General features: G+C 39.3%; 1 protein-coding gene across 1 annotated transcript in view; it reads right to left on the bottom strand.

The window, feature by feature from the left end:
• SYTL2 (synaptotagmin like 2) overlaps positions 1–27235 on the bottom strand; it is a 53606-nt gene that overhangs the window by 14263 nt on the left and 12108 nt on the right. Inside the window, 12 exon segments of the mRNA XM_066340318.1 lie at positions 75–691; positions 1124–1294; positions 1377–2705; positions 2866–3983; positions 3986–4099; positions 4698–5575; positions 6602–6701; positions 7235–7306; positions 12166–12241; positions 13326–13461; positions 15526–15674; positions 25523–25929. Coding sequence (XP_066196415.1) covers positions 75–691; positions 1124–1294; positions 1377–2705; positions 2866–3983; positions 3986–4099; positions 4698–5575; positions 6602–6701; positions 7235–7306; positions 12166–12241; positions 13326–13461; positions 15526–15674; positions 25523–25623 — 4861 coding nt within the window. The 5' untranslated portion in view covers positions 25624–25929.

The raw sequence follows: 27235 nt of genomic DNA, 5'->3' as shown, positions 1-27235 counted from the left end.
CAGACTGGGTACAAAAAAATTATTGTAGCCATTTTTAACTCAGCACCATGAATTTTAGAAATCAGATAGCTCACGAGTTGAACTTCCAGAGTGGGAATCAGAGTTTTCATCTGAAAACTTGGATCCCAATTTTAAGTTGCTGCCTTCCTCTTCATTGTTTTCCTCACACCAAGACATTAGGCAGAACTGAGCTGCTTCTGGCTGGAGGGAGTTGCTCTCATCTTTAAGTGGTGTAGTTGTTCTTCTAAAATTCACCAGTGCTTGAAAATCTGAATTCTGTTCAGAAGCCTCCAAGAATGTCCTTTCATTTATCCCTTTTTCATTTATCTCAAATGGTTTGATTACAACCCTATTGGTCTTGCCTTCCAAGGGACAAAGATCAATTGGGACCATGTTTCTCTCTCCTATTTTATTAATAGCTCCATCTATTTTAAGACCAGAAGCTTCAATTTCACTTACTGCAAGATCATTAACTGAGGCTTTGACATATTTTTCTGGAGCTCCCTCTTTGAGAACTGTCTTCATTTGAGAATCACAGCTACTTAGGGCATTGTATGGCTGTGACCTTGTCATGAATAGAGTCTCTTTTTCTGGGGGAAATGCAGGATCCTCAAATTCTTCTTGCTGAAAAATCTTTGGATACTGGCATGAAACTGCAGATGCTTCTTGAAGAAGTTTTTCTAAAGAACGACTGAATTCACCAAATTTTCTGATATTTGAAACAGAAGTTTTTTCTATTGTTTCTTGTATTTCTTGAGGGTGATCTCTGTCTTGTTGATGTGGAACATGTATACCTGCACTAGTATGTATTTTATCATGCATTTTTATCCATATTTTCCAGCACAGAAGCTGGTGTTTCAGAGACCTCTTTTGGTGGATTCTGAAAATTAATATCAGACCCGCTATATTCAGTGTTGGACAGTGCAGATCTTTCTGCAGTCTCACCAATTCCCTGCAGCAGCTTTCCATCATGCTCATAGGCTGTGCTCATAGCTTTCACCACAGCAGTCCCCTGTACTGTGCTGTCAGGACATTTGGGCTTAGGAAAGGGTATTTCAGAGGCCTCCTTCAGGATCCTCTCTAAAGCAGAACTCAAGCCCTGGCCTTAGATAGGGCAACAGACCTTTCTATATTTTCACTGATTTCCTGAGGTACCTCTCCACCACGCTGCTCATAGGTCGTGCTTTTAGCTTCCACCTCCAGAGTTCTCTGCACTGTGCTGTCAGGTTCTGGTTTAGGAGGGGATGTTTCAGAGGCCTCCTTCAGCAGCTTCTCTAAAGCAAAATTCAAGCCACTGTCTGAAGATGGGGCAACAGACTTTTCTATTATTTCATGGATTTCCTGCAGCAGCTCCCCTTCACACTCATAAGTTGTGCTTCGTAACTCGCACCTCAGCAGTCCTTTGTACTGTGTTGTCAGCACGCTTGGGTTTAGGAGGTGGTGTTTCAGAGGCCTCCTTCAGCAGCTTCTCTAGAGCAGAACTCAAGCCATTGACCTTGGATGGGGCAACAGATCTTTCTATGGTTTCACTGATTTCCTGCAGCACCTCTTCACCATGCTCATAAGTCATGCCTTTATCTTGCACCTCATCAGTTCTCTGCGCTGTGCTGTCAGCACGTTTGGGTTTAGGAGGGGGTGTTTCAGAGGCCTCCTTCAGCAGCCTCTCTAAAGCAGAACTCAAGCCACTGGCCTTGGATGGGGCAACAGACCTTTCAACAGTCTCACTGATTTCCTGAAGCACTTTTCCACCATGGTTATACACTGTCCTTTTAACTTGCTCCTCAGCAGTGCCCCGTGCTGTGCTGTCAGCATGTTTGGGTTTAGGAGGTGGTGTTTCAGAGGCCTCCTTCAGCAGCTTCTCTAGAGCAGAACTCAAGCCATTGACCTTGGATCCAGCTACAGACTTCTCTATGGTTTCATGGACCTCTTCAGGCTGACCAGTAGCTTCTTGGTGTGCTGATTCTACACTGCAGTTAGTGTGTAATATACTATTTGAGTCATCATATGTTTTCATTCCCACTCTTCTGTATTCAGAAGGTTGAGATACAACAGTTTCTTTGACAAGGTTCTCCAAACCAGCTTGAGGCCTCTGAGAGCCCTCAAGAGTATCATCCTTGTCTGTTGCCTGAAATTGTAGATACAAAGGTTCAAATTCCCTAAACAGTTTTCTGAGACCTTTTCTGTTCTGGTGCTTATCTGTTGATGACATAGTCACTTGTCCTGTACTTTTGCCTATTTCCTCTCCTTGATCAACAGGAGAAATATCATGACTGTCTTCCCCTGTTCTCTCAAAAATCTTGCACTGATTTGACTGAAAATGTGTCCCTTTTAAAATGTTTTGTTTTAGATTTAAGCTACATGACATCTCAGAGGCTTCCTTTTCTAGCTTCTTTAGACATGATTTAAATATACCAAGCTCACCTTTAGGTAGAACAACTTTATCCACAGTCTCTGCAACTTCCTCTTTATCGAAAGGAGTAGTCTTGTTTTCCCCTTTTTCTATAGGTAAGTATAGTTTATCACCTACTACTGTCTCCCTCAGTTTGTCACCAGATGACTGGAGCTGCAAGGATACATGATGATTTTGATGAAAGAATACTTTTTTCTGTGCATTGTCTAACTTCTTGCTCTGGAAGACCCATCTTTTCCTGGGATTTTGAGGTAACTGGTTGTCTGTCCAGCTGGAGAGAGTCTGTATTTTTTGTGTGTGTTACATTCAGACCTTCTAGGATAGGAGATCCTAGAGACTTTTTGCACACATCTTCTGCATTTTTTCTCTCTCAGATGTTTGGGTTTGTTGCTGAATTAACTCTTGCTTACTCACATTATCTCTGCCTTTTTCATCTTCCTTTGATTTTCTTTCACAGGTTATTAGTAGTATTATTTGGCAAAGAATCATCTTCCCTGTCAGTGCTACTCTGGAATTTAGCTCCAGTATCCCAGAAGTTTCTCAGACTCTGGAAGTGTGAAGGATCTGAAATTTGATTCTTGGACTTTTCATTCATCTTTTCTTTTAAAGACAGAACCTGGAAGCTGGGCTTCTGTCGGGAAGAAGCAGCGACTTTTTCTTTAAGAGTTTCTTTCTCTTTGTCTTTGTCTTTGCTTTTTGAGGAAGCTGAAGTGACACCAGTTCTGGGATGCAAATTACTGGCTTTTGGGAGTTCTGTACATTCACCAACTCCATCAGATAGAAGTGTCCCTTCTGGCTTTCCAAATGCATGGCCTGGTCCAGATTTGAAAGTGTGGTGACTTTTGTTTCTTGAAGCCTGGCTTGCACAACTTAGTTCAGGACTTCTTACTGTATTCTTGCTCTGATCATGCAATGCCTTAGGCAGATACACTGCAGATCGTTTCAGTTTGTCACTTTCTCCAAGACCTGTCAATGCACGGCCACCTGATGCATCAGCATTGATAGTAACTTCTTTCTCTCCATAACTGGGGATCCTTTCCCAGAATGCTCTGATCTCCCTTATTCTTCTTTTTTCTTGTATTGCCTTCTCTGATTCACATTTCTGAACTGGTAGCTTGTGCTCTTGATGTTCCAAGAGATTTGAATTTTTATTTTGTTGTTTGATTTCTTGACCATGTTCTTTTTCTTCAACTCTTGTACGATCAAATTCAGTTAGCAATTTATAATTTTGTTTCTCATTTGTTTCCCCTGTCTTAGGCTTCACCCTGTCCTTTATCAGCTGTATGTTTTCTGAAGTAAAGGATGTAGATGAAATACTGCTCTGTTTAATCTTTCCAAATGCTCTCCCTTCTTTATCTTCTGTTTTTCCATGCGTGCCAGGCCCACTGTGTTCTGCAGGAAGAACTGCTGTTCTGATTGACATGTCCACTTCCTCTCTGGGCTCCCTGCCTTGGGACTTCATTGATACAAGTTCCTCATCTTCAGTACTAGAACTTCTTTTAAACCAGTCTAAAACTTTTGATACAGATTCGTCATCCTCTTTCATGAGTTCATCAGCATGTTTTTCAGGCTTGAAAATGGTTTTAGCATCTCTCTTCTCAACAAGATCAGGCTTACCTTGCTGAAGACTTGTAGAATTGGTATTGGACACCTCACGTGCTTCTGTTTCAGCAGAAAGTTGATGTCCATCTACAATGTAAGCAAACTTATCAGAGTTATGAATCAGACACAACTAAAAATGTTTGGTCTACTGAGAAAATTCTCAGATTTTTTTTTAGCTGTTAGTGGAGAAAAGAGTTCTTTGTCCTCATGATTTTGAAAGAACCATACCATGGATGATAGAGTGAAGAAAATTCCTGCCCTGAAATATCCTACTGGAATCATGGCTTTTGAGGCAGAGGCCAAGCAGATGCGTTAAATCCATTCTTAAAAAAAATGCCTTCATTGAAGGGAGGCTGGGTGTGACACACACACAGAGGATGACAATCCAGCATATTTGTGTTTAGTCCCATAAGCAAATCCCAAGTCACATCTGAATTACTCCCAAAGACAACTGACAGCACTACACTAAAATGCCATCCACAAGAGAGGTGCCTATACTGGCTCTGATAAGATTACCAATAGGAGATCATAAAAGTATATATATATGAAAGATTATTTAATTCTTCAGTAGCCCATTCCTACTACTTCTGTTTCCTAGTCATTAATTGTTAGCTACAAGTGATCCACTTTAATGCATATCTGTTATATCCTATCTCATTCTATTCTTCACTTCTATTAGACTTACCAGTAAGGTTTTTGTTTGACTCTGATTCATGGCCCAAGATCTGGTTGGATTTTTTCCATATGTTTCATCAACACTCCATGCGTTACTGCTGTTTGACAGAATACTGCTGGAGGTCTTCTGTGGTGTTTCGAGTTTCTTGGGAGTAACTGCATTTGTTTGGAAGCTTTCACTAACTGGGAAGTCTGATCTGTTGCTGTCACGAGGGCTGGATGCAGATGTGTCTTCTGGTAAGCCATCTACTGTTTTCATTTGTAAGGTTGATGAATAGGTTCCCAAAGGCTTTGCAGCAGAAATTTGCTTATCCTCAAGGGAATCTGATTCAACAGCATAATTTCCACTATTCTTTTTTCTGTCATGTTTTAAGACACCATGCTCTCCTTTTTCTTTACCATGATGTAGCTGTGGGCTTTGCAGAGGGTTTCCTTTACCTGAGCTAGATGAAAACCTCACTTGTTTCAGTTTTTCTAATGAATTTTGGGTGGACTCTTCTGCTTCTTCCATAAGAGAATTCTTCTCACCTTCACCTTCAAAAATAGTTGCAGTAGAAAGACCATTCTTCTTCTGAACATCTAACGTCTGACTGATCCGAACTTCTGAGTCAGTGGAACTTGAGCTTGAGCTGCGCTTCAGAATGCCCCTGGGTGGGGTTCCAATGCCATTAATCTTTTTGGTCTGCTTGGTTGGTTTGGGAACAAGGTCTTCTCTTTGGGACACAGGATCTGCTGCTTTGGGAATTAGTTTCCTAGCTTTTGGGACAGGACGCTTAACTAGTTCCTTCTGTGATTCATCAGTAAATTCTACAGAAGGCTTCTCAGGTTTATCTGTTTCATTTTCTAAGTTTGATTTAGGTGGGCTGTCTTCTGAGAATGACCAAATTTCTGTAATAATAGAAGAGCTCATGAGTTTACGTGACATTTGCCAAAATAAACAAAGATATGACAGTGCAGATCTAAAATACAGTGATTATGCTTGTTTATTAAAAACAACTGCAGCAAAAACACAGCCAGTATTTTTTCACAGATGTTGGTATCTTTTTTATGTAATAGAAATTTTTAGCAAATTAAAAGCTTGCAGTTATTTCTTATTTTAGAAACATTAAATTTTGATGATACCAAAGAGAGCACATCAAGCTTTTTATTAGCATTATTCCTGCAAGGAACAAAGTTTGCAGGGAAGGGCAGCTTTTGAATACACATATACCTCTTTAGTGTCAGAATGCAAACAGCAACCTACAAAAATGGAAGCTTGCTGTTTCCACACTTATATGGAACAAGGCAAATGCAGAAATAATCTCCTGGCAGGGAGATGAAGGGTTTTCTATTCCTACTATGCAAATCTTTCCTTTTCCTGTTACCATGCTTCACAACAGAGACAGGAGAGTAAAAGCCACATGAGACTCTAAATTACAACTCCAAATGCCTGTATTGTGATATATAATCACTCATCAGCTTGCCTGCAGAAAATACTGTTGGAAAGGGAGGATAATAAACAGGACTAAGAAAACAAAAGAGAAAAGTATGGACCAAAGAGGGCTAGGCTGCTTCTGTCTAGCTAATTAGCACCAATGATTGGAAGGTCATAAAGACAGCTATGCCAAATTCAAGGAAATTCCACTGTCCTCTTGTCAGCAATTTAGGACATGCAGCCCTCTCAGATGGAGTGCTTAGCACTGACTAGAACTGTGAGTAAAAGGAAGGAAGCAAAATCCATTTATACATGTCTACAGCCATTTCCTGAGTACATTCACATGCTTTAGATGAAGTTTGAAATAAGCTAGTTGACAGCTCCCTATAGTTAAGGCAAAAAGGTTTTGATCTCTTTCCGAAAGAAGCAATGAAAGTAAAAATAATTTCCATATAAACCTACAGGAAATTTACAGTCATCTGCTAAACAAGTACATTTACCCTTCTTTGATAGCTGCGGAACAATGGCTGGTCTGTCTTCTGATTCCCCATTGTTCAAGTTATCATCTGATGCAATGGAATTAAATGGATTTCTCCTTTGCTAAAAAAGGAACAAACATTACTATTGCAGTGAAATTCTTACATCACAAAATAGAAACAAGTGTAGTGATTTCCTCTTCCCCACTTATCTATCAGCAAAGAATCTGAAGGAATACCTCTTAAATTGGGCCCATGACAAAAAACCTAAACAATATGAACAGGAAACTATCAGAAGTGCCAGTGATAACCTCATCTTGTTCTTTTGAACTCATCAACAGAGATAAGCCACCACTTAAAGATACTTGAAAATTCCAAGTTCTTGCTAGTTAAATAATTGTATCTCTGATTCTGTGAGATTAGAACAGAGCAAGTCAATCACTTTCAGTATTGAACAGATAGAAATAATGTCAAGAAAAAACAGCCACCTATTATATGTGTAGCAGCACTTGAGTGCTGAACCTTTAGTGGCTTTCCCTACTTCCCTCCAAACAAAACATCTCGTTTTTTAACAAATTATTATCTTTCCTCCTCAAAGCTTTACTTATGTTTACCACTGAAGCAAATAACTTCCACCATATTCAGTACCAATCATACCCTTACTGATGAGACTGCTACCTTCACAGGTCTTTCCTCTGGTTTGTTTAACACAGGAGTTACTTCTTGAGACTGTAAAGGAAAATTATATAACAACTTCAGCAAACAGGACATTACTTTAAGCCTTCTTGAAAAAGCAAAACAAAGATTCTCTTATACATACTCAAACATAAACACCTGGCACCTGATTTTTCCTATTTAGCCTGTTCTCATCAGATTTAGAAGAAAAGCTTCTTATTCCTATAGCAAAGGGATACCCTTGCTTCTTTGTTTCCTTGCAAAAATGTATTTATTTGTTAAAGAATTCAATACAATTTGTACTTGGCATGGCAGAAACCATATTTTTGATACATTTTTAGATGTCTGAAAAGCTTTATAAAAAAAACATAAATATATTTTTTTATTTGCTATAAATGTAATAAATATAGCTACTCTCCAAACAATATCAGTGTTGCCATCTACATCCTTGTCCTACATTTGTACGTCTAGGACTGAAATCAAAGTGGCGAAAGAGTCAGAATCTGATTAAAAGTAGAGTTTTGCAAAGTATCAAAGTCAGAAAAAAAAGAGGAACCCCATCACCACCATAGTAAAGATAACACATCCCCTCAGAGGTACAGTTTATAAGCTATTCTTTCAATTGAGATGTATAAATTTCTTTGATTGATAACATAAGTGAAGTAAGTTATTACTTGTGATAATAAGTATAGCCCAGATATGGAGAAATTAAAATATCTGGAAGAGATGCCTTCTATATTATCTCAAGAAATATTTCATCTACTTGCAGAATAATGCAAGGGTTTTTGCCAGTCAGATTTTAACTATTTGAGTTTACCTAAACACCTCAGATACGAAAAAGCATTTGGTTTTTGAAGATGGAAGTTACACATGGATTTCAACATGGTCTTCTCATAACAACCATATTCAATATCCGAATTTTATATGGAAAACACTGACATTAACCAAGATATACACGATTTTGGGGTGGGGAACAGTACGAAGCAGAAAAAATTTATATTTCCAGATAGGAAGTATCTCAGGCTAGGAAGGAAAGCAACTCCTATGTTTTTCCAATGCACATGTACAAAGAGATTCCAAAACTGAATGTTTCTTTGCTCAATGATCTTTGTTATGTGTGAAAAGGCTTAAGTAGAAGAGCCACAAGGTGTCTCAGGACAGAAACAGCATCCACCTTTCATGTGTTCCAGATTCATCTCCTTGCATTAACAAATATTTCTCCAGTTTGGTAATTGGTACCAGTCGCCCTCCTGAGGGGAGAACAACTTTCCCATCTTCTCCAGGATGCACAGTTAAGCTCAGAGTTTAGGGAAGAAAAAAAAAAAAAAACCAACACTCTGATAACGACCCTATCAAAAAAAGTCTATTTGCCTCTGGTTTGCTAAGTGTGTCTGAGCAGTGGCATCACTTACATTTTGCAGAAGCAAAAACATAAATATGGAGAAGATAAAATTACCATAGTGAGCACTGTGAACATAAGGCTAGCAAAAAAAAAAATACCAGTTGCAACCTGAACTATAAACTATATCTCATCCCATCCTTGGTTTGTTTTTTTTTTTTTTGATTCAACACTGTCTTTAAGAAATATACCACCATGCACAGTGATAGAGGGTTAAGATATGAGCTGACCTTGTAATGGAATCTATCTCAGGGGTGAAAAATAACCTGTTCTTACATTTTTGTAAGACAGTAACTTCTGCAGCCTCTTATATACATGCACCAGATTACTAAAAGATGGCTCTTGTTGTTCTATTATTTGCTGATTGCAAGTAACAAAAAAATTCTGGTTGTCAGAGCTAAATGTTACAACTTTTAGTTTCTTTTCCAAAATATCCTTTCACATTATGGTTTTTAACCTTACTTCTAATATATTTTGTAAGCGTGAGAATAGACATACATATTAAAGAAACTACAGATAAATGGAGTTTGTGTTCTTGCTTTTATAAAGCACTTGTGGTTTTCTTTTTGAAAGCACCACACCTATATGCTCCTGCATTTTGTGTCTTCTCTGCACCATCTACTACTGAACATGTAGTAGATCATGAGAAAATCATGATTTTTGTTTTTAAAGTCTAGGTCCCAAATACTTCAACCTCTCACTCATTTTAAGCACCCTGGGCTGCAAGAAACTGGTAAACATTCTTCAGTGCAGTTTTTACAAGTGGAGAGGTAACTTGTGAGATTATGTTTCATTGAACACACACACAATCTTTAATGCAATGCTTCTTATCAGAGAATAATTAAAGATTTTGAACTTGGAATTACATAATGAAAACCCTGGTCTAAATAAAGCAAAGCGAGAAAAACAACAGCCAGAATCCTATAACTAAGTTTTACAACAAAGGGTCTGAAAGTCAGAGTTTATCCACAACTCATACAGATAAGAAATCTGGACAAACAGTTCCCAGGTATGCTGCATTCACAAGGCTAATCAAAAAATGTATAAGGCCAAACCAATAGATTAAAAAAGATTTTTAAAAAATCTGCACTTCAGCTTGGAAAAATGATGTGCCAAAATTCACAATGAAGGCCCAAGTCCCACACAGACTGAGCAACAAGGCAAAGGCAGGAGCAAAGCTAGAGAAAGGGGTTACATATTCGCAGGCATTGTCAATATGTGGATTTCAAAAGTCAGGTCTTTTCTGGAAGTTTTCCACTTGCTGAACTCCAGGATCTCCACTTGCCACCTGTTCAATGTTGATCAAGAACTCTTTCTAGCTTAGGGAAGAAAAGACCTACAAATCTTAATTTGAAAGACAAGCCTCCTTTTTTGAGATGCAGCATATAGACAGATGGCATCACTGGACAGAGGTAATATTGACAGTGTGACTCACCTTTGAAAACACATTCTGTTCAAGGTTACACCTTCAAAGACACTTCACACACCTGGCCTGTAAAGGCTCTGGTATGCAAGAAAATTATCACAATGATATAACACTCAAGAGAGAAATAATTCATAGCTTCATTATGGACTTTAGATATTTGGGGTGTGGGGATAAAGGTCACCACTAATTTTAAGAATATTGTTGCTCCACCTAATATAGCAGCACCCTGATTCAATAGTAGTTGAACTGGCCCCAGGGTTGGATTTTATCCTTATCAGTCTACAAACAGATCTACGAGAACTGAACTTTCTTTACATTCAGTAAGAATTTTTTTGCTTTAAAAACAGGATCCAGAACAAAAGTACTCCAAGCCATTTGTTATCACATAGCTCCTGGAACCAATCCTCAGGTCAGCAGCTGTGTAGTTTATGCAAAGCCTGTAAATCAGGGCTGGCCTGAGGCAGCCTAGAGAAAGAAGGGGAAGAGAAAAAAAAAAAAAAACAAAAAAACAACAAACCAGAAAACCCCCATAAACCTCACAACACCCACAAACTTATTCTTAAAGCAGCACTTTAAAATGCTTTAAAAGTCCAAGTGCGTGAACCGCAGTTAGCATTTGGACACTGTAAGCCATGAACTGACTTTAACGCAATCCCAAATTCTAGAATGATACTCTGCTTCATCCTCTTAGCTGTGTCAAGACTATTGCATTGTAAGAGGAAGGGCCCATTAATTCTTGTGGCTCCACTATCTTAGCAGCCAGATTAAACGTTTGTAGACTTTCCATTCCCACCCCAGCTACTGGGGTTATTGCTTTCTCACCATTTTGTTTCCTTCTGCCATTAGAGACAGGCCCACATTTATGCCAGGCCAGTCTCTTTGAAATTCCAATACCAAGAGAACAGAAAAGAAGGAGTATTTTAAAAGCATATGGTGCCTCCTGCAATTTCTCACATGCAATATTGTGTAGACTAACCCCAGTTAGAGTGAATTAAGCTCCCGCTGAAATCATAAGCAATGAATTTCACAGTCGTGCCACATTTGCTTGCTGTAGGTTTTGCCAATTTAGAAACAAATTATCTGAGGCATTTAATCAAGTTATTTATGCAAAGTCAATGTAAGTAAGGAAAGTAGACGTACACATGAACAAGGCATGGAGGCTGATTACTTCTGGTACAACTTGGAGCAAAAGGCAGGAGAATGTCCTAGAATACAATCATCAAGCTTTGCATGGCTGTGATCTGAAATACGTCATCAGATCACTTCAAGCTGAAGACCATTATCAAGTCGGCCTCATTTAAAATAATTGTCTTCATATTCTTAAACCTTGCTATGTTATGTATTTTTGAAGAGGCTGCCCTGGCATATTTAAAATCTATTATACCTTATCAATCACACAGTTTGTGAAGAGTAGTAATTACAAGAATAGCATTAGAAGGCTATAATTCTTTAAAAGTATCATCATCTTTTCCTGATGTGCTAGACTTTAGAAGATACATTCTAAAAGATATATTAAACAGCAACATGTCTTCTGCTGTTCTTAAAGAAATAACTTCACAGAAATCCCCTGAAGGTAAAATCCACCTGCAAAAAACCCTACATTTAGTAATAACTAACTCTGTCAGCACATCAGTTAACTTGAGTTGGGAGGGGAAATGGAGCTCTGTCTTGTGATAAGCAACCTCTATCACCCTTCTTGGACAACTTCCTTTTTGGTAAGTTAACAAAGCAGTTAATTTGACTTTTCAGCATAATTTCAGATGTGGTCAAAGCAAACACCTCTGAGTTCACTGATAGTGATAAAATATAAGAAAGACCAGTAACACAAGGCAGAGTTGTTAAGACTCACACCAACCTTTGCTGCCATTCACCATGAATATGTGTGCCCAGACTGCAGACCATGAAAGTGAAAGGTACAATTGCTACTAGGTAAAGTAAAAAGGCATAGTAGGAGAAGCCTTACTGCAAAGAAAAACAGAGTATGTACAGAGAAGGACTTAGAAGACAGACAAGAAAGTGACAGGTTACAGAGCTGATCAATGGCACAGTCAGAAGTAAAACAGTTCCCCTAAGAACTCCAGCTCTTACCTCACTCTGTTCACTATAAGCACAAACAGTGCTTTCTGGGTTACACCCTGCTTGTTTCCTCAGTGTGTTGAGGAATCTGGCCAATTAAAGATATTTCACTTTTACCTGCTCTGACTCCAGCTGTTTCATCACTTTCCTTCTCAAATGTAGGCTTTTTCAAAGTTTTTAACACAGCCAATGAATTACAGGTAGGTATTTTTAAAAGAACACGTCTGTTTCAGAAATCAACTCAGGATATTTCGAAGCAAAATAAAGCTGTTTGGGATGTTTGCAGACTTGAGATAAAGTGATGTATTATGAAATCCTTTTTAGTTCAGAAACTATTCATCATCCAGCCCTCCTGACAACTGTAGTTATTCAGGCATACCACGGATGACAGTCTTATCTTACTCTGAAAGGAAGATTCTCCATTCCAGAAAGACATTCACTTTTCTTGGTAGGATCTGACTAATTTTCTGCAGCTATCTAAAGATTCTAGTTTTTTACATCTGAAATATGTTTGGTGGTCTTAAAAAGTCTCAGAGGTCTTAAAATGTGTGCCCAATAATTTGGAAAATTCTAAACAGCAATTTCTTAGTGTCCAATACTTCATGTGATATGAAGGGTTCAAAACATGTGGATGTGATACTTGGGCATATGGTTTAGTGGTGGCCTTGGGAGTGCTGGGTTAATGGTTGGACTTGATGATTTTACTTGTTTTTCTAATCTCAATAATGCTGTAATCCAAGTTTAAAAATCAGGCTGAATTGATAGAATGGTTTCAGTAAACAGATGAATTAAGAGATGCAGAGGTTGTGGTCCTCCTATTACTGACTGCAGGGGACTGATCACAGCCAGCCATTCTAACTAGAAAATCCGGGTCTCACTTCAAGGAACCAAAATAAATTGTGAAGAGAATGTATGTGGGACCATTTATGCTTGATTGTCAACTTTTTCTGAGAAAGGCAAGATTGAAGATTGTTAACTGTTCTATATTTAAATGCAGAACAACACAAGACATGTGCCTGTCACAAGCACAGATTCCTTGTACAATTCTGAGGGAACACTTGGTGACCTTTGAAATAAGAGAGAAGAACGATATTTTGGGTGGAACTTACAGCTCCCAAGTTTCACTAGTCCATATATATACACATTCTAAGCATGACACACAGACAGCTTACCTCGAACTAGATTTCTGTTGTTCTTCTTCTTGATGTTCCACAATGCTGTGTAGATCAGGTGGCACAAAGACTTCTTTATTAACATTGTTCACCCAGCTGATCTTTGCTTTGCTGTTTTTCTTCTGACCCATTTCAGCTAAAACATGAGGCAAGAATACTTCTGTTTCCCACATGTTCATACAGGATTACTTAAGAAAGAAGTACAAGTATTTGCATTTAGCCATTTAGCTATTTCTAAAGCCCACTATAGTTGAATTGTTTTCAGAAGCAGATCTGGTGCCTTCTAAAAATGCCAAACACTCTTTGGAATTCTTCATTCTACTACACCAGATATACCTGGTTTAAAACTTAAAGTGATCCTAAATGGAGGAGATTTCTGCAAGAACACTGGTAAAGACTGATCCTGCAGTTCTTGCAGTTAGACAAATATTCTAAGTTCACCCTCACTGTCCTGAGGAAGCAAAAATGATTAAACGTGCAAAACTGAAAATATGTTGAAATCCAGTCAACTATTCCCTTCATAAGGAGTAAGATGGAAGTTGGTTGCAACTCACTTAGACAGGTGGCTAATCCTTTATGGACAGATTACCACAAGATGTTAAAAAGGTAATATAAAAACCCAAACAAATAAAAAGCCCCACCTTACTCAGCAAATGCAAACACATTTACATTTTTTTCTAGGGTGGGACAAAATCTTATTTCGATAGCCCCTTTCAGAGCAAAAACATTCCATTATTTCCTGTAATGCTTTTTCCACTTCACCAACAGTTTAAAAGTAAAGAATTTCTTAGTGTGCAAAAATAAGCAAGACTTTTGTTCACATTTTTGGTACTTATAACTGGAAGAAAAAATATCTTGCCATCTCATGAGTCATTGAAACCAAGCAGTTGGACATAGTTCTGAATGTACCAACATGTCCCTTTGTTTAAGTAACGAGATTGGGATTAATTAACTTTCCTTTAAGATGGTATAGCTTTTAGTACTTTCCTTTACAGTATAAATTACTGTGAAATTAAGCTAGAATTTTACAGCTGATTTTCCTAACCTTTAAGCACAAACCCAGCCAAAATGGCAAACACACAACACTAACCACCTACGATTTTTTCTGCATTCTTCTGTTTCAGGCCTTTTCTTTTTAACTTAAAAACTCAAAGCAGTATTCTCAAACTGACTAAACTGACATTATTCAAAATCATTTCTGAAAACATAGAAATTTCTGAAAACATAGTAGGTGCAACATTACAGGGTTAGACAGAGGAAATAAGGCTAAATACAAAACCCATACAAAGTGACAAACTGTAGTCCAGTCACAGTATGGAAGGAAGTACCTACTTGCTTCACTAGCACATAGCAAAATCCCTTGACAGAACTAAAAAAAACTAAATAGTACAAACATCAGTACAATCTGGTAAGGATAATGTAAGTCTTGCCCTACTGAATCAAAAGGACTTGGTAGAACTTGAGGAGGTTAAATTGGATGTATATCAGTTTTGCTAAGAAAAAAAAATCATTTTCCATACCAAGAATATAAAATAGACCAGGACATTTTATATTAAAAGTCATATGCTGGGAGATTTATAATGGGGGTCTATAAAATCCTGGATATTATATAACAGGTTTTGTGAATACAGATTGACTGCTCACTCCCTCCCTCCAAGGGATAAAGTTAATGGGACCAGGGCACCCACCATGGCATGGGGATTCTGGGCGCAGCTTAAAGTCCACCTGGACCCAGGATGCCAGTTACAGCTGCCAGAGCTTTCAACATATATTTCAAGAATATCAATTATTCTAACCACTATCTCTAGCTTGTGATGCCTGCCATTAAGACTCAAAGGTCTCAAACCAAGCTCCAAAATCTTGGAAATTTGTGTAAAAGGGCAATTTCCTCAATCTCGAATTCTTTGCCTGTTCCCAAATAACTCACAGGGCCTCAGAAATGGAAATGAAATGGGTTTGGAGTGCAGAGAGCTTTTAATCTTACATAAAAACAGAAACAAGTCCCTTCTGTAGTAGTCACCACTCTTTAGTATACAGCACTGTGGGAGGGGAAAGCTTACACTGTAATTACAGGGGAAGTCTCTTTTTTGCATTACTTTCCACTTGTAGAGACACCAGTATTCTTGTATTTCACCAGACAACATTGTCTGAAGTTAGCAAAGCCAGCCTTTCCAAAACAAAGTACAAAGCAAATGCTTACCAATGGTGGGTGGTCTCCTGCGCATGGAAGCTCTGATGTATCTGCCTCCATGGATCCTGTCCCTGTGCCTCTTCGACTTGGCCTCATAAAACCACTGCCCACTCATATTCTTTAACTGAGCACGGTCTTTGACTTTTTCTGGTAAATGCCTGAGGAAGAGAAAAATTAAATAAATGAGATATAAACATACATATGACAGAAAAAGAAGTCCGATTTTTTCTGCTTGCTTGTTTTTTGTTTTGGGAGCAGGGTTGTGTTTTGTTGTTGACTTTTTTTTAACGCATGTTATTTCAGTCTTCTCCACCCGTTACACTCCTTATTTAATTATGAAAGATGACAATGAGCTGGAAAGGGAAGAGCCTCAGCCCTTATATTTCAACCTGTGCTCTGAGGGTAATTCTTAAAAAAACAAAACAAAACAAACAAACAAACAAAAAAAAACAAAACAAAAAACAAAACAAAACAAAACAAAAAACACAAAAAAAAAAAAAAAAAAAAAAAAAAAAAAAAAAAAAAAAAAAAAACACCTTTGCTATGATAAACACCCAAGCACTAAAGAAGTCTCCAGTAACTGCAAATCTTGACTTCCTGCCTTCAAAGGCCAGTTTTCCAAGATTAAATTGAGATAAGCTGGAACAGCATAAAAAGTCTCCAGCAAAATTAAAAACATAGCTATTTTGGGGCTCAGAAGATACCTCTCAGGGGGTTGGGTTTTTTTTGGCACTGCTTTTACACGCACACACTCCAAATGTGTACTGGAGGCATGGTACCATTATTTCCATAAATTACACAAAAGTCCTTATCTGAATGACAAAGAAAACATCACCACATGGAAGAAGAAACAACAAATAGTTTGTGCCATTTATTAATCTACATATATCTATCAGGTGGAACTGCAGCCATTTTAAAACAGGAAAGACAAATTTTTAATAAATTGTTTTCAGGCTTCAGGGCTTTCCTGTTTTTATGAGGCATGCTTTAACAGAATAAGTAAGTGCTGTGGGCAGTATGAGAGGCTGTTTTCTTTCCTTGTTAGGCATGTAACATATTAGGCATAGGCTTACACATGGCCTGGAGACTAACCTGCAGATCAGGGAAGTAACCACACAGATTTAGGGAGTACTTAAAAAAAGTCAAGTCATGCTTCATCTTCCTTTCTCCATTTATGTCCTTTATTTCAGCAAAACAAGCTAACAACAGAAGCCCAAGGGAGAAATCAAAGCAGATCCATTTACTGAGACTTGAAGGCTAAGCACAGTCCACAGTGCCGTGGAATGGCGTGGTCTTTCACGGGCCTGGCGGACAAATATGGATTGGGTTTGGTTGGGAGGGGCCTTCAAAGATCATCGAACCCAACCCCAAGGAGTTCACCCCAGAGCATGACATTTCTTCATGGCTTTAGGGGACAGCTCTTCTGGGTACAATCAACTAACTCTGATGACACTCCTTTTATTTTAGGTTGTAGATTTGACTGTCACATACAGATAGTCATTCACAGCAGAGAAAGGACACCGAGCTAGTCCCAGCCCTCACCTAAGACAGATCATTCTTATCTATCAACTTCTTTTTCATTTTTGTATGGCCAGGTATGAAAAGCCTGATTCGAATGCACCAGCTATATAGTATTGAATACTGAAAACTTAATTTTGAAAGTACTGCAAAATCAGTCCCTCCTAGGGGTGCCTAAAAACTACTGCAATTTTAGCTGCCAGATGTGAGGTCACCACTGGAATTTTTAAACTCCAGATTCCACAGTACCTAGTATTACTGGGTCATTTAAAATGTCTCCCTCTCTCTGTGCTTCCTCTCAAGGGCAAAAAGTGTACCTTTCCTAAGCAGGTGTTATAAGTTGAAACAGGAGCACAGCAGTAGCTTCTGTTGTCCTCCAGCAAATAATATTACTTGGTTTATAAGTGCAGCCAGCAGGAAGAATGGAAATGTAGAACACACAAATTTTTTACACAGGTGACTGCTTTTCCCTTTCACCCTGCTTTCACACATGTTATTTGTCTTCTCAGAAGCGATGGCCCTTAGGGCTAGGGACTGGCTTTTCAGCTGTTGTACAGCCTGCAGGCAGCAGAGCTCTGACCGCAGCAAGTGCTCTGGGACAGTATGACAACATATGCCAAGGGAGGTGCTCTAGCAGGAGGGTGCTGAGTCACAGGAAAAGTATTCAATGTCCTCACCCTGTTTGATTCAATCCTTTTACCCCCACACACTGCTCAACCCCTCTCCCCTTGGTATTCAGCCACTGAAACTGGGGTGTGGTTGGAAACCCTTTAAAAGGGAGCTGAGAGCAGAGGAAGCTCTGCAGGGCTGTGGAAGGGGACAGGAGCCCAGGGCTCTCAGCTGTTGCAGCTGCTTAACCTGCCTGCAGGATTCTCAGATCTGTGACCAGTTAACATAACCAACAGAGACACAGGCATGGATTTGTCATAGCTCTAGACTCAATAAATGTCACCTGGCCAATACAGCTCTCATTTTGTCTGGAAGTGAAAGTCAAGCACCCTGCTCCCACCTTTGCTTGCTGCCTATGAGAGTTAGTGTACCTTACTCAACCAATTCAACAGGCCTTCTAAACTTTGGGAATTAATTAATTATGCCTGCTAACAAAGGCATAAATGTGCTTTCAATTTACACAGCACTTCCTTTACAAATGACCTGCCTGCCTGATAGGGTTTGTATAGTGAGAACTGACAGATGCTCACAGTAGCTGACTTACAACAGACTTCTACTACGTCACCTTGAAGTAAGCTCGGCTTACTCATCTTTTCAAGAGAGGTGTTTAGCCTGTCAGTTCTACATTTTTATTAATAACTAAGAGCAACATAAATATAAAAGCTATTTCCAGGTATTCTCCAGCCACAAATAAACAGACTTCCATTATCAGAAAGACAATTAGTTCTAGGTCTTGACAACAAAAAAAGTTTTTAAGCCACCTATATTCTCCAATACATCATAGACTTGTAATGCCAGCAGCTGTTTTTGCACAAATGGGAATTTTACAGTGTTACTTGAATTCTCAAGATTGCTAGGAGGAGGTCTTAGCAGTAACTGCCTGCACTATGGGGCCCTGATTGACTGCTAGGAATTACACATAGATTGTGGTTTACCTGAGAGGATCTGTGCAGAATCAGACTGCAGCCATGGGTTTTCTTTTCCATAGCTACGTCAGCCTCCCCGCAAACCACAACAGGACTAGAAGCCAACAACTGATTCCACACCAGCTCCTCAGTTAACAAAGAGGCTGACCAAATTGCCACTAAATTTTCTCTTGGGGATCAAAGAACTAGCAGACATCCAGATTAAGAATCAGATTCCAGGCTCAGTTGCCAAGTTTGCAGTTAGGAGAAAATGCGGCAAGAGCTTATGTATGATGCAAGCATGTATTCCGGAGTCCCTCTGTGCTCTGGTAAAATGCCAGTTAGCTTATGCAGTTTTTCAAGGGGAAACAGCCTCAAGTTATAATGAACCGAGTGCCCATTCTCCTGTAGGAACTTCAAACTCAAGAAAGAAAAGGTACATAGTTAAAAGGAAATTTAAAAGAGGATTTTGGACTGAATAAGACTGAGTTCCCATTATGTAATATGATGTTTCCACTATGCTAAGGTGAAACATGTTTTATGGCAAGATGGAAAGTTTGTTATCTCCCCTAGGGCAGTAAGTACATGCAGATTGCACTGAACAGGACTATAAACCAACTGCCCACCACTCTGCAGGCAAACAGAAACCAATGCATAGATTAATTGGGTTGTTCTCTTTACCTCTGCAGCATAGGATAATGGGCCAGATCATACAGTATCACTGTAAGGCAGGAAATCTGCTCTGATATAATCAGTCCCTGCAACCTTCTTATCACCAAATCCAGAAGGTTTATCCTATGCTTTGTAAGCTACTGTAATAGGTCATTGCATGAGCAAAGAGTTAACAACTCATCTCTGTTTTTGAAAAAAGAGTATCTAGCAATACATACCTGTATCTAAAATTTTCATTTACACCTCCTTAGTGTCTCAATTCCCTCCCCTGCACCTGCTTATTCAGTCTACATTACAAGTTACCATAGAATTTGCAAGATGTGACTACCGACACTTAATACCTTATTTGATTGCCTTATATCCCAACTGAGAGCTTAAGCTGAGTTTTTCAGACAAGAGAATCTGTGTGGTGCCAGCATAGTCTGGGACTCCTCATGACAAATGATGGAGGGTTTAGATCAACGCCTGCGTTGTCTCAAAGACAGATTCATTATTTGTCCCACACACCCTAATCTGAACATATTGAAAAAAGCACCCCAGAGTCCAACAGCAAAATAAAGCCTTTAAAAATCCTGATATTACCACACCTTCTCTACAAATTAACTTCCAAAACCTCCCTTCAGCAAATGGAATACCAAATAAGTGAAGTTGAAAGGAAAGAAAATTATGATGAATTTTATCACAATTCTATTTGCTGCAAACATAACAACAAATAGCAAACCAACAAAAAGACAAAGGACTTAGGTTCTGGGTCACTTTCTGAACACAAATAAAACAACTTTTTGTAGTATCACTCATGCAAGAACAGGAGTAAAATTATATTATACTAGGCATTATAAGAGCCAGACTGGTTGATTAGGTTCTTTTTCTTCTTTGGTAGGAAGCAACTACAGAAAGTTTACAGGACAAAGCAGTAATTGTTTAAAACCTTCCACCTTGTATGTGCATGCCTCTTTAGTCTGCAAATATCTATATAAGGTCTAGGGAGAAAGTCTGTTCTGACATTTGTTAGAGAACTACACCCAAAATATTTGTAGTGAGTAGTCCCAAATTACAAGCAAGCTGTCTTTAGCATGGCAGCTGCACATGATTTTACAAACCCCCTAAAAACCAAAAAAACCTCATCAGATACAATTTAATTGTTTTAAACAATAGAGTAATATAATTTCAAACTGTTTGAGGGCTATACTAGAAAGAACAAAGCAGACCTATGGGGTTATGTAACCTTCCCCATCCTTATCATCACAATTCCTCATAAGCAACACCTCTAATTCTTGCCTTTGGGGTCTCTCTAGGCAGCAAGATTTCTGATAGTTAGAAGTAGCTGGATACATGAAAAAGCAAGCCAATTCTGTTTGTAGCAATGCATGTTCTTCCATTTTATGCTTATTCAGAACTCTGTGTGTATTAAGTCTACTACCAACACCCTGATAAATAAATCTCAGGTATTATCTTGCTTTTGGGTCTTTGGAGAACTGACCAGGCTGCAGTCAGCGCAAGTCTTGATGACAAGACAAAGACTTGACATTCTCTCTCAAGTCAGAGGGAAGACAGACACATCCAAGCCTGGAGCATCAGAATGAATGAATGAGTTACAGGCCTAGAGGTGTGAGAAGTCAATTGATTTTGGAGAGAAAGAGGAAAACATGAGGCTCTGCTCTCCACTGAGATATGGTCTCCATCAGAATCTGGAAGCAAAACTATGATGCTGTGACAATACACCTTTGTGTCAGAACCTGACTGGACAGCAGCACAGGACAATCTGAACAAGGGGTGGAAATGTTGCTAGAAAATAGGTAACTGGCAGGTGCTGCTCACACAATGTCCCAGCTCTTCACATGCTTTAAAGTAGGCATATAAAGCATAAAACCAGCCCCACCCACCAAATGACACATACAAGCAAATATAAGTGAGCAGAAGAGCCTGTATCATAGCTTGCTTCACACTACTAGCAAGTATCTTTCCTGCTGTGTGAAAGAAAAGGTTGCATTTAGGATTTCAGGTGAACTACAAATCAAGACTTATCTAATCTGAAGACAAAGGCTTCAGTTTGGCACTTAATAATACAACACAGTGTCAGGTTCAAATGTGGTAAGTCTTACCAAGAAAGTTTTTGAACTGTAGGGAAAACCTTGTCTACAGAGGGAGTACTCAATATACAGTTTAAAAATTGTTATTAGTATCCACTTTTTCCCTTCAGTACATTCTCCCACACAGAATAAGTCCCATCTTCCCTGCTTTACTAGCAGTTTCAAACAATCATCATCCTGTCAAACAATTTATCTACTACTAGCAGACAAAGTAGCAATCAATATTGGAAAGGAAAGGTATCAGCTCATTTCTCAGTGTAGTCCAATGGTGTATGTCTTACCAAGACCAATAAGAAAGGTCTCTTCCTTAAGCCCAGTTATCTCACATGATCAAGATGGAAACAAACCTGGTTTTCTCACTGGCATTTACAAGGTGGGCTGGGACCATCCTCCCACCTTCCTTCTTATGTCAGTTGGCTTTGTTAAGAAGGATAAATAATGACATGAACATTCTGCTAGAGAATAAAATTGATCTACTTCCTGAATAGTCAGTGTATTTGCAAAATCCTATGTGGTGCTACGCAATGTCCCTAACAGGGAATTCATCCAAAAGACATGAACTTATCTTTTTCTGCCATAACAGGTGCACCAAGAACCTCCTTGCCTCTGTTAAGAACACTTTCAATACATTTTTCATGTAAGAAAAAAAATATCTTTTGACAATTTTAAGTATGTATTCTGATGTCAGTTGTTTTCATATTACAATTGTAAGTCTGGTTTCCCCAATGCCAATATTAACCTCGCTGTAATACCTTAAATATATCCCAGCTCACAAAAGAGCCTTCCCTTCTGACAGTCAACAACATAAGGAAAACTGCCTTGAGAAGTAACTGGAGAGCATCTCTGTTAGCACTAGCCAGTCAAAACAACATTTACAACAGGCTTTCAACAGGCATACACTCCCAGCAGAATCAGACCCCTGAAGCTTTCTCTCTTTTTGCAATGCCACAGAATGAATGTACACACAGCAGTCCGCACCCAACACACGAACAACTCCACATCAGAACTTCCCCTATCATTAACCTCCCTCAGTTACACGAGGAGCAGCCGATCGCAAGCACAGCCCACAGGAGCACTGCCGGGAGGCTCTGCTGGGAAGGGCTGATGGCCTCAGCAGGGAGCCCTGTCAGAGGAGACCACAACAGCTTTCTGCCTTAGACACGCTGGTGCCGGGGGCCAGCTACTCAGACCACAGAAGAGTCGCCCAACCACACTCCATAACTTCACAGACAGGGATATTTCTGCTCACGTTGCTGTCTCCAGAAAGGGCTCAAAGTGGAGTGAATTCTGAAGTATACATCTGTAAAAGGAGTTAGGGGTTATGTTGAGCTACTGCCAGGACATTCAGTTATGTACTTAGCCCACACATTTGTCCAGTGCTGGAACAGGACATATCAGAGATTCCTGAACAGGAATGATGACAACAAAACCAAAATAATTACGCTAGTAATGTGCTGAGAAACAGCTTCTACTCTTGACAAGCTGTCACCTGACTCTCGTTTTATGCCTTTGCCTCGTCCTCACCAACAGTGCCATTGAGTGACCTGCTGCAGCTCCCAGGGTAAGGAAGCAAGAGAGGCATCTTCTTCACTAGGAATATAAAAAGCATACAATGTCTTTTGCTTTCCGTGCATCACCCCCTCTTGTCACCTGAGATTCTTCATCACCCTTTTACCAATGAGAACATCAATATCCTCTTTCCTTTGAGACAAACTTCAGCAGAGGTAAAGGAGGAAGCAGGCATGCCAAAGCAGTGCTGTACCTAAAGCTAATCATGCTGATCCAAACACAAAAGGAGCCACAAGATGGGGAAACACCTATTACAGCCCTCAACAAACCAAGAATTAAAGCAGACTGCCTTAAGGAGGCTGCATGGGCCAGCCGAATCAGAGTTTTATTAGATTAGCAATACTGGGAACTGTTAGCAGGGAAGAGACTGTATCAGGTGATCTGTAAAATTCCACTAGGAAGTGGCTCAAAGAGGATTTTGTCACGTTACCAATTTGTCCACGCTCCAAGAACAGGGCACAGATTATTAGAACACCCTTCAAACCTCAGAATTTCTTCTGGAGAGGAAACATCATCACATTGAAAGACTTCCATTATATACACATATAAATAACACCTTGTCTGATGTTTGTATGATTGTAGTTGACCCCAGCTCTTGGAATCTTCCAGCTGTGCAAGGCTATAGAATCCAAACCAAAATACTGTATCTCCTTGGCTGGAGACATAATTCAAGTAGTGCTTTAACATATAAGATATTAAAAGCAAGCTCCATGTGCAACAATTAAGCAGAAAAATACATTTCATATGTAAGCTTCCAGCTTCTCAGAAATTATAATATTTAGAAACCAGAAGAGACTTTTTACTGTAGCAGCAAACATGCTGATTACAGGCTGCTATAATCTGCAGTGTCTTGCATTTTCCACCACACCCTCTTGAACTAGAATTATAAATGGCAAAAGTAAAGCTGCAGGGACAAAAATACTTGCTGACAGTCCTTTCAGACCACTACTGAGAGTGGCTTTTTTGAATTTCTGTTCCAAGAAAGGTCCCTTTCCCTAGATGCTGTTTTCAAACTCTCATCTACAATTACTTACCCTGAATGCTTTCAGACCTGGCACCAATCTAACATTCCAAGACTAAAACCGGTGGTTTTCTACCTTCAGTAAATAAGATGCCTATTCTGTTACAGAAAAGTCAGTTTACTGCTTTTTGAAGCAGAAGACAAAACTGTGTGGTGAAAATATTTACTTAGGCTGCATTAAGATGGGGACAGGAACTTGGAACAGTGCCTGCAATGATTTTATCTTTGGCAAAGCAAATGCTTTGAGAAGAAAAATCTTTTTAACAAGGAGAAGCTACTGGTCTACATTTTATTGCCCTTAAAAGAGGAAAGTAGAAGAACTCAACAAAATGCTGTCCACATGCTGATCAAAGAACCTCAGGGGTGCACAAGCATACTCTGCAAAAGGAATGCTGCTCTTGGGGCAAGGGGCAGGCTGCCTTTTCCTTTGCAGTATATAGGGCATGCCTACATCAAAGACATTTAGAAAAAAAAAAATTGTTTCTCAGTAGCAAAGAAGCATCAGAGATGCATCATGGCTGGAATAATTTCAATACATTCAAATTGGAAATGCATTACTTCATGAGGAACATCACAACGAGAAAGAATCTTAAAGATTACCAAATCAGTGAGAGAAAATCCTGCCTTCACTGAAGCCTGTAAAAATTTGGTTTTGCTACAGAAATTGTTGAACCACTACACTGTTATAGCACTTGAAGTTTTCAGCACCTCAGGCTCCATTTTTCATTATTTGTCTACATATTATTTTGTGTACCTTGTAATGGAGAATTTCCTTTACACTGGAAAAATAATGCCTACTAAAACCCTCACTCTTGAGCAGGCAACTCTCTATATCAACTGAAGCAACTATTTGACTGCTATTTATACCTGTGTAGACAGACAGCTTTCTCAGAGCCATCTGGGAAACACTGCTTCTCATGCATACATTTCTAGTCAAGGGAGTTACCCTAATACTAGCTCCAGTAAAACCTCCCAGCACACAAAACACTCCAGAATAACAACATATTGTCACACCACAAAGTTAAGGAGCAATTTCCTGCTTTATCTGTGGATTGCAAGGACTTTTCTTGGCAGTGGGGCATAGTGTTGGTACTTCTTCTGGGCTGCAGCTCCACATATTTTAAGTAGAACTTCAGCATTCAGACATACTTGCTGACTGCAACCATATTTTGGTTTGCTGGGGGTGCTTGCACTCCTTTTGAGCCAAGTTCCTCACTTAGAATGCATTAGCCCAGTCTGCAGTGGTTTTGGCACTTGCAAACTGAATCCTCTTCTGAGGAAAGCAAGGCAGATGTGGATCCAGGCAGACGTGTACAGGGTGCCCTTGGCTCCTTAGGGAATTGCAAAGGGCCTAAAACAATTCTGACCAGTCACCAATCATTTGTGTGGTAGAGGGATTTCATCCAGAGACTATGGTAATCTAGTCCAGAGTAAAAAAATCTACAAACCACATATATGGAGGAATATGGGGCCCTCAGCAAGTTCAATTACTGTTGTAATCTATTCCTGAGAAACACAGTACAGAAACTGTGTAGGTCTTCCCAGGACAAATAGTCCCTTACCTGACTCTCTCTTCTTCAGTTCTTTTAAGCTCTGCATCCCGTTGTAGCACCTTCATTATTGCCTCTTGTTCCTCCTCTGTTAGGAAGCTTAGGTCAATCATCTTGTTCTGTGTGTAGGGCTGGTAAAGTGTCTGGGAAGATCCTGGATCCAGCTGAAGGCAGTTTTGTAGCCTGCTTTAAAGTTCTAGAAGCCTTTTTCAGCAGGCACTGACAAACCTGGACCAGGTTACAGTCAGTGGTTTAAAGAGTCACAAAGGTTGCTTTCTTGCATGTTTCCCTAGATGAGAGACTTCTGGGAAAGTGTTGCATTCCTGCTTGCCATCACAATAACGTCTTCTCAGTTAGTCCTCTCAGTTCTGCTTCATTAACCCAGCATATCCAATGTTTGAGAGCAAACAAAACATTCCCTAGAATAGAGACAAGGAAGAACAAGTTGCAATATCAGGGATCAGGGAAGTAGATTATGTATGCATTTTTAATTAAAAGAAACAAGTTTTTCTGTGTGATTAAATGACTTTATGAAGTTCAAATGGTCACTTCAAGTCAAACCTGTTTTACAGGCCTCTTGAACAAGGTGGCCATGAAAATATATTCCTCCCCAATATGACAACTCACACCCTAAAACACAGAAACGAGTGTCATACAATTGGTACATCTGGATTATACAAATATATTTTAAATCACCCTTACAGTTAGCAGAACAATTTGAGAGAAAGGAGAGATAGCCACCCCCCCACAAAAAAAAAAAATAAATAAAATCAGTAAAGAGCACTTATCACAATGATTTAAAGTTTAAAAAAAAAAAGCCAGATCACCATCCTACAGCTCATATGGAATAAATGTGAAATAATTTATGCACAATCATATTGACTATGTGCAATTACAAGTCATGTGGTAACATGATCCTCACTGCTTTATACAAGCCAAACTGCATTTACAAGTAGTAATTTGAAATACTGTTTTGTCTCTGTTTCATAAGCCATGGTTTCAGAGGACTATTCACTTAGAGATAATTCCAACTGTTAAAGACAAATACATCTTCTTCAAAAAAACCCTTAAAGGAATAGAGAGAGAGTGGCATGGGGAGGAGTTAGTTGTGTATTAGTGGTGGTAGGGTGTCTTAGTGGTGGTAGGGTGTCTTAGTGCCTCAGGATTACGGAGACGTGGATGTCAAAGCCTGAGAGAAAAGAAATAGCTCAAATTTAATGCTCAGAAACATGCCTAGTGCCAAAGCTGGTGAGAGACAGAAGAGGTGTTTTCAGCAGACATGTCTCTGTACCAGAAAGCTCCATTACAGCTCTTCAGGGTTGGGGATGTCTTCCTTTGGCCCCTGCAGGCTGACACTGTGATGTGGCTGACAGGATGCTGATCTCGTATCAATCTACCCAGCATTACAATCATGCAATGAGTCACTGCATTGCTCCCCTGGCCACAGGAGTGCAGCCACGCCATTAAAACAAGATATTGACATGGGCAGAACTCAAAGGGAAACTTCATTCTGAAAATAACAGCATTTCTTTTAGGTTTGGCAGGGAGCTGTAGCCACGTTACTGATGTGATATCCCCATAACAGCTCCAATGCCCAACCACATTCTGCACGTTTTTGTTTCGCTGCCATATTTTTCTCCATGAGTCTCATTATGATTTTGCTGCATGAGGTTGACACAACAGCATCTCAAACAACCTGCCATCTGTAACTGCATTTGCATTAAG

This window comes from Sylvia atricapilla, chromosome 2, assembly GCF_009819655.1.
Source record: "Sylvia atricapilla isolate bSylAtr1 chromosome 2, bSylAtr1.pri, whole genome shotgun sequence".
In the NCBI taxonomy this organism is placed as follows: domain Eukaryota; kingdom Metazoa; phylum Chordata; class Aves; order Passeriformes; family Sylviidae; genus Sylvia; species Sylvia atricapilla.
This window is presented reverse-complemented; position numbering and strand designations above follow the sequence as displayed.